Source organism: Glycine max, chromosome 4 (assembly GCF_000004515.6).
Source record: "Glycine max cultivar Williams 82 chromosome 4, Glycine_max_v4.0, whole genome shotgun sequence".
NCBI lineage: Eukaryota > Viridiplantae > Streptophyta > Magnoliopsida > Fabales > Fabaceae > Glycine > Glycine max.
The window spans coordinates 637142-645598 of NC_016091.4; the positions used below are offsets into that span (position 1 = coordinate 637142).

The window sequence follows — 8457 nt, forward strand, 5'->3', positions numbered from 1 at the left end:
TCATTAAGAAAAATTAATTGGCAGACTAAAAGGTTGTTCAAGAAGCATTATTGAGATACTTTTATTAATTGCAACAATTACTAAATCCCGAAGTTTTCGCCATCTTTCAGTCAATTGTAAGTCAAAAAGCACAAAGGAAACCCCCTCTCCCTTTCCCCCTTTTTCCCAATCATATCTCAATTATATAATTTTAGATGTTTACATGAAATGGAACCTAAAAGCCAAATGCCACAAAAAAAAAAGGGTGTGCCAAATGCTTAGAGACAATGGTACCTAACTTAAGGCAACAAACAAGAGGCAAAAAACCTCTGTCTCATACTCTCTCGCAACAACCAACCCTCCAAAAAAAATATAAGGAGATGCTTGGTTTGGATATTTTCTGTTTTCATTTTTACTAGAAATAAAAATGATGATGAAAATGTATTTGGTTGGATTTCTATTTTCATTTTCGGTAAAAATATTTTTCCAAACAAACCAAAAACTGGAAACAATAAAATCTTATTTTCAATGTTTTCAGTTTGAAACCAGTAACCTCATTCTGGGTAAAATGAAAACGTGGTGACAAGAAATATAATTTTAAGCAAATCTAAAAATACATTTCTTTTTGAAAACGCATTTTTAGTGTTTTTATTTTTTGAAAGCAGAAAACAAGAAGTCAAACCAAATATGTTTTCAGAATTTTAATCTTTTGAAAATAAAAATAGTTTTCAGAAAATGAAAACAGAGAATAAAAATACAAACCAAACACACCATAAGTTAACACGAATCATATACAAATTGAAAATTGCAAACCCTATGTTACAGAATAGAAACAACGATTAATGGACAAAAAATATTACGTTCATCTCCATGAAGGCATTTTCTCAATTTAGGTGAAGTTATCACAATAGAAACAATGATTCATATCAAACACAAATGAAATCATAGGATTAAACCCTTAGCGTTAACATTAATGAAAAATAATTAAGTGAATAAAGAGATAAAAATATCTTCAATAAAAGATCAAAATTTATAATTTTAGTTAATTTTTTTTGTGAACTCTGCATTGTCACGTGACTTTAAATATCTGTCTAATTTTTTAATCCAATTAAATATCAAATTTTATGATTTTAAATTACTTTTTATAGTTTCCACGAGGAATTACCTTTTAATATTTATTAGAACAATAAAAGAATAAGTCTATACTGAAAGGTTGGATTAATTTTTTTATTCGCATGCTAATCTTAAAATATTCTTCTACAAGAAGGGTCTTGTCATGGTGGAGATCAAATCCCTTCCTCTAAAAGCAAATCTTAACAAGATGAGTTCTTGTATTTAAGATCAATGTGTAATAACACCTATTAAAAATGTACTAAGAAAAGAATAACTTTGAAATAATAATACAAATAACTAGTAGATTTAATGTGATTAACTGTTTTTCAAATTAATTAAAATTATCTTATAATTAAAGACGAAAACAGAAAAAAAAATTTAATTGTTTGAATTAGAATGTTAATAGTATCAATTCTCAAGTAACACTGGGTATGCCTTTGGTGCCAAGTTCACGAGTTGTGTGACCTTAATTGCATCAACAATTAACATGCATCCCGGTCAGAGGGTCAGTGGCCATTGGTGTTCTTGTGAAGCATCACCTAGCCCTGAAAAAGTGTTATATATAATTAATGAGAACAGCATGCGGAATGCGGCGGGAAGGCAAACCCAGAAATATATAGCGGAGGTCGTGAGACCAATTAATATGGGTTGGTGAAAAATAACATTGGTAATGGTAGGTGTTGCTGTGGTGGTTGAAATACTAGTACTAATCACTCTCCAACTGCTACACAAATAGTAGTAATACCTCCCGCAACATGATCATTTTCCTTTTTCAACCACCAGTGAATCGTCGTACATATAATTTGTCCCATGATTTAAGTCAGTAACGGTGGCAGGGTTACGCTTTGGCAAATTCAATGCTCTCCTGCTTGATCCTTCCACCATTTAAGTAGCCAGCGGCACCGTTTAATTTTGGGCAGGTTGCAATATTTGCAAATGAGATGAATTCCCACATAATAATAGACTAGTTAGGAAACCAAAATCCCCCTATTACTGGCTGATTCAAGAATCAAGTCACTCTGATTCTAGTAAATCGTTCAAATATGACTCCATGGTGTGGTGATATGAACACTATATCTTTCCATTTTGAATAAGATCCGTAGTGGATTCTGATTGCCCGACAACTTATCTCGAAAAAAAATGAATCTTTTCTTGATTACGATTCTTGCCTCCCTCCGGTGGTTTGAAGACCTTCATTCTCAATCAAAGAAAAAATCTCTAAGTTTTCCTAGCTTGAACATTACCAATACTTAAATATACTGGTTACCAGTCTCTTATAATTATATATATACCTTGAAAGGCTTAGCAACCAATATAGAAATGGTAGCCAAAAGCATGGGATAACGTAGCGTATAAATCGCAATATATATATATATATTTAATTGCAAAATGAAAACAGTGCGCGTGTTTAGTGAGGTATACATACACAGATTTATCATTTATAAATTTAATTATAGACAAATTTTTTCTAAGAGCACTTATATTAGAAGAAAAATAACAACATAAAATAAAAAAAATACTTTTTCATAAACTAAAATTAATTTATACATAAATTATTTAATAAATTCTTTTCATATTAACTTTTTTTCAGAATTTATTTTTAACTTGTGGATAAGTTAATTTATCTTATGAAAAAGGTTTTCCTTTTTTTCTTTTTATTTTGTTTTCTTATAGTTACAGATAGAAAAGTTTATTCAAACAAGGCCTAAATCTTTTATTAAATTCACGACAAAGGAAACCACACATTTGATTTTCCAAATAATTATGATCAAGAATGATACACACAATATGATGTGTTGAGTAAAAAAGAAAAAAAGAAAGAAAGAAAAATCCACACTATGGCAATCTCACTCATATTTCTTGGCCAAAGCAAGAAAAAAAAAAAAAAACCTTGTTGTAATCGACCTTTTTGCTCTTCACGCTTCCCAGTGAAAAAGATACGAACAATTTCTGGGACTTGAAACTCTGTAGCATTCCTCCTATGTATCCAACACAGAGCAAACCTCTTCACTCTTGCTTTTTCTCAAGATGAGAGACATCTTTTCTGTAGTATATATATGTTTTTTATTTACAAAAAGCTGTACGCCAATTATAGTAACTAATCAAGGGTTGGGATTGGCAACAAAGTATGCTAAAATCCCAACAAATGGTGCATTAATGTATGTGGTTGGTTCGGACTTCCTAAAATCAGCCCTATCATCCTCATACACATCATCTTCTCCGGGTCCTCCCACAATGGCTCCCACGAGAACATTAGGATTAGGATTGCTTGAGTTGAAGTAGATTGAGCCTTCTTTGCAGGCAATGAACTGAGGATGGTCCTTAATAGAGGGTAAAGAGGAGCCACGATGGTGAATATGTTGCGGATACTTGTTGCTGTAGCCAACCATGTAGGACATACGCATTGGGTTATCTCCCAAAATGTAATCAACTTGCTTCTTAGCATGCTGGCGAAGTGTTTGTGCGTTAACATAGATGTTCCCACAATTTATGGTTTGCGAAGTGCGAGATAGGTAATTGGCGTAAACCAATTCAAGGAAAGCAATTGAAGTTGCATGTTGCAAGTTGCTGCCCCCAGGCCTGTATATGAGTCCACCGGGAGTGTACTCTATATGTGAACTTGATGTTTCGGGTATGAGTGTGCACAGAAAGCTCTCTGCTGAAGTCTTGTAGGATTCAAGAGACATTACGTTTCCATCTAGAACTTCCTAAAAATGGTAAATTTTGTTAGGAAAATGATTATTAATTCATACCCCCTTCAATTTGTATGCGAAAATTATGTGATGATATATATGGTCACTTAATTTCAATATTGATTCAATTGATGATCATAAGAGGGAAAATATATGGGAGGCTGACCTTGGAGACAAGAACATTAAGGCCAGCATGTTTGTTGTCCCAACCAAACTCATTTATATTGTCTTCAGCACCAAGGGTTTTACCATTGCTTTGAATGTAGTTGAGGAAATTTTCATCCTGAGTGGCCCTCCTTAGCCATGCGGCTCCCCATAACAATTCGTCCTGTTAATGTAAAGTAAATGACAATTGACGTGTCAAATCGAAGTGATTCCAAGTACACAAATTGCCACAATAATGAACTCTTTCTGACACATAATTACATAATGTATATTGCTTACAAATAATATAATGTTTGTCCAATATAGTTTGATGCTGATTGAAAAATCTTTAGTCACATGTGTTACTTTGAGACGGACCCTAAGATTCTCGTGACCCATGTAAATTTAACTCTTTCATTAATGAGTCATGCTCATGTGAATGGGATAATATCAGGATGGAAACAAGTATTTTTAAATCTTCTTAAGTAGTCTCTTAATAACTTTTTAATTATTAAATAAAGAAAATGTTAAAATATTTTAAAATTTAAATATATTTAGTTTTTAAGTTAATCTCATTTTTCTAAAATTATTAAAAACCATAGGTCTATCTAAAGTAAAACCAACAACTTAAAAATTATAGGTCTATCTAAAGTAAAAAACCATCATAAATTTAATCCAATATTTCTAGTTAAATGCTAAGATCTTTTTACCATAAACAAAAGTTCACCTTAGACACTTCCTATAGGTCCATATCTAAAGTAAAAACCAACAAATTAACATGGTATAATTGAATTTTGCATGATATATGGCTTCGTCTTTAGTTGTCAGCTCAGTCTTTTACTAGTACTAATATTATGTAAAGGCAATATCATTGTGAATTGACCATATATCCTTTTCAACGTCTCATGCATTGAAACTTAAAAACAGTATCCTTTAAGGCTTTTATTAAAGTCCATTGCATCTAAAAGGAAAAAAAGCAATCCCAAGTGAATTAATTACCTGATAACCATCGAAGTCACAATAATATGGGCAAACACCACTCCTAACATCAGCATTGTCACTGTAGGCACCCCTATAGGTATCTGCAAATTGAAAGGCCTTAGCAGCATTTCGAAGCAAAGTGTCTGAATAACCAGGATCCGATGAACGAAAAGCCATTGATGCAGCAGCTAGTGCCGCAGCAGTTTCACCAGCTACATCTGAAGCTGGGTTTGGTGCATCAACAGCATACACTGTCCTGCTTGTGTCCATGTCCTCAGGCCTTTCCCAACAATTGTGGTCAGAGATTGGATCACCCACCTACATAAATTATTTTTTTTATCAGTTGGTGCTTTAACCTAACTAGTGATTTAAAGATATTGGTTAATTTTTTTCTAAAAAAATTATGTAAATTACAGAAAAACGTAAAAATAATTATAGATAGTATAATTTTTCATCTCCAATAATTTTTTAAGATCTTCAACCAATATTTTTTAAGATACAGATTAATATTTGTCATGGTACGTCGATAACCGGTGCCCTGATTTTAATTATTCGTTAAATGCAACGGGAATTGAACACACTGGGATCCTTGGCGCGTTGGTCATGTATATTCGTCTGGTTTAGGTATCCAAATGGAAAATAAATGAAATTTCGCATTCTGAAATCATGAGGACAGTTGATATCATAAAGTGATAAGCCTATGAAACTCACGGACTTCGAATCAAAAGTGGTCCACTCGTGCAAGACCAAAAAGACAAATAATTAGTAGCATAAAACTTTATAGTACTTACTATTTTCTAATTATAAAAAACGAATTTCAAGAATTTAGTTTAGGAAAAATCTACGTGAAATTTAATTTAATGATAAAAATACTTGAAAATAACTTAAAAAAATGTATTATGTTTATGTACCCAAAAAAAAAATATCATGTCTAATGAAAAGTAGTTGTATGGCCAGATTATGCCGTAAATTTTTATTTTAATTTCCACTAAGAGGACCAATTCCATTTGAAAAAATAGTACTAGTAATGATAATGATTATTAATGAATCCTAATCCAAATTGTAACTAAAACACAATGTCGTTCGTGATTACAGGCACATAATTTGACGTTTGCTTCGGTTATCAAAATAACAAAATGGAAAGCCACGTCATGATATGATTAATGAATAAACTGAAACGGGGCATAAATAATTGCAGGACGATTTAAGAGAGTGGGATACGGCCACGGGCATTATTTTTATTGTTGTTCAATAAAAATTAAAATTATACCTCTCGTGTCTCTTCCTTTCACACTTGTCAGAATTATAATAAACATTAAAATTACTAATATTAGGCATTAGTATTAAACTCGTAAACATCAGTCTGAAATTCCATCAGTATAATGCTACGTGTAATGAAAAATAGTTATCATAGAATTAAATTGAATAAGTAAAAATATGTATTACGTGATTAGTAGTTAATAATAAAAAACAAAAAGAGATGGAGAGTCCATCCTTTGTGCCCGTGATCCATGATGAGTTAGGAGAATTTACGAAACAGCCATTGGCAAAAAAAAAAAAAAAATACCTGAACGAAAATGCGGTTTGGCTGAGAAACAGTTTTGAGCAAATAATCGGTTGCCCAACGGATTGCGACCAAGGCGTTCCGGTGCTCGTTGGGAGGCATCATGTCTCCGAATTCGATGACGCTCCAGGACAGCATTGTGGTGGTGAATGCCATCGGAAACCCGAATTTGATGTTGTCGCCGGCGTCGTAGTAGCCGCCGGTGAGGTCGACGTTGTAGGTCCAGCCGTCGCCGAGGCCCGAATTGGCGCGCCAGTTCTGTCTCTGGTCTTGCGGCAAGAAACCCGAACGTTGGCCCTCGAAGAATAGGATTGCCTTGGACAATGCCTCCTGGTAATTGTGGGCGCTTCCTGAATTGACGAAAAGAAGAATAAGAATAATAGAATAGGCTCTGAAATTGGGAGGTGCCATTTTGGATTGTTAATTAACCGTCACCAGTGGCTTTTATTTATAATGCGGAGTGATGAGTCTTGAAAACCAAGTTTAGAGAGATTTGGAGGGAAGGGGATGTGTGACAGTGAGCCTCACATGCAAACAGTACCACAAATGCACAAATGTTGAGGTGAGGGACCTTTTATTTCCAGTAGTGGGCCCTTTCTTCTATTTTTATTTTTTTCTGTCACTCGGATTAGTTAACTTATTTTAATATTACCAACTTAATTACCTAATTTTATTGACACTGATAAATAAATTAGTTAGATTTTATAAAACGGATTAGAGGTAAGTATGATTCCAACCTTACAAGGGGTTCGTTTTGCTCATAATTTGCATAGGTTATGTGTCTCTTAATAAGTTCTTTCCTGTTTTGCATGACTTGTATGTTAAACAAGTTGATTTGAAATGAGTAAATTTGTTTTAGAGAAACTAAAACTATCGACAAAAAATAATTGAATGGTTAAAAATTAAAATTCGAAAAAGTTGAAGGATTAAAAATTTAATTAATCCTTATAGTATTAACTAATAAGAAATGATCTTTAATTATTTTATCATCAAATATATCAATTTATTAAATTGGATGAAAGTGTAAAAAATGTTTACATAGTGAATGCATGTATTAGTTATTCATTAGAGTATTGTTTATCCACTCATATACATACAAATCGATCTAGTTTAATACTAATTAACATTGGAATTATTTTGTAGAGTATACGGCTGGAATCTTATTGAAGAAGAAAGGTAAGAAGCCATGATCGATAGCAGAAATTTAAGATTTAACAATTGAGCAGACGGTTCACGTTGAGATTCGATGTAGTTTTGTGTGCTTTGCAGTTGCAGATTCTTAGGGGAGAATATGGGTTTTACAAGTAGTTAATTGGAAGTTGAAAAGATACAGTATAGTGGGTCATGGAGTGGAGTAGTGGATTCCAAAAACATACATGGTCGAGGACAAAGCCAAAGGGACAAAAATATATACTTATCTCTCCATTCAAGGTAGCCAAAAGAGACGGTGCACATTTATTTTTGGTTCTTCTTTAATCCCTCTCAAGCCAATTTGGTTTCCATAAAATATGAGTGAGAATAAAAAAGCATTGGCCTTGTAAAAAAATTGGAATTGGTTCTTGCCATTTGGTGCATGCACTCAAAGAATTTTAATCTGCTTTAACATTCCGCAAATCCTAGAAGATCGATCCCAATTTTGATTACTTTAGACGCCAAGTACGTAAAATAAGGTTGGTGCCTGTACCCGCAGACTTTATATCACACAAATTCAACTTAACGGTTCATTCTTTTATTTGTTTCTATCAGTTATTAATAATTTTTTTTAAAAATGTATGAGCAAAAAAAATGTTTATACATTTATATTCTCAAGGAAATAGTTATTTTTTTAATTAAGTTTTAAACACAAAACAAAAGGTAACACCAATAAGGAATAATATGATGAATAATCTTTATATATTACGCATGTCTTATTGACATAATAAGACGTACATATAAATATCGCGCATTAATTATTATTTCAAGATGACATGTGTAAATGTGTAA

General features: G+C 32.7%; 1 protein-coding gene across 1 annotated transcript; it reads right to left on the reverse strand.

Annotated features, from left to right (window-relative positions):
• Positions 1 to 2781: 2781 nt before the first annotated feature.
• Positions 2782 to 6985, reverse strand: LOC100799911 (endoglucanase 24). Its single transcript, XM_003523462.4, has 4 exons — positions 6478 to 6985; positions 4929 to 5228; positions 3952 to 4113; positions 2782 to 3800 (listed from the first exon to the last, which is right to left on the reverse strand). Exons 1-4 carry the CDS (start codon positions 6883 to 6885, stop codon positions 3195 to 3197), a joined length of 1476 nt encoding a protein of 491 aa, XP_003523510.1. The 5' UTR covers positions 6886 to 6985; the 3' UTR covers positions 2782 to 3194.
• Between the last annotated feature and the right edge of the window lie 1472 nt (positions 6986 to 8457).

What these genes read in the sequence shown, in the direction of transcription:
- LOC100799911 (XM_003523462.4), bottom strand. Translation starts at nt 6,885, where the DNA reads ATGGCACCTCCCAATTTCAGAGCCTATTCTATTATTCTTATTCTTCTT. An exon ending in CAAACCGCATTTTCGTTCAG is followed by an intron (nt 5,229 to 6,477) that starts GTATTTTTTTTT and finishes TAATTTATGTAG; the next exon opens with GTGGGTGATCCAATCTCTGA. An exon ending in TTAATGTTCTTGTCTCCAAG is followed by an intron (nt 3,801 to 3,951) that starts GTCAGCCTCCCA and finishes TACCATTTTTAG; the next exon opens with GAAGTTCTAGATGGAAACGT.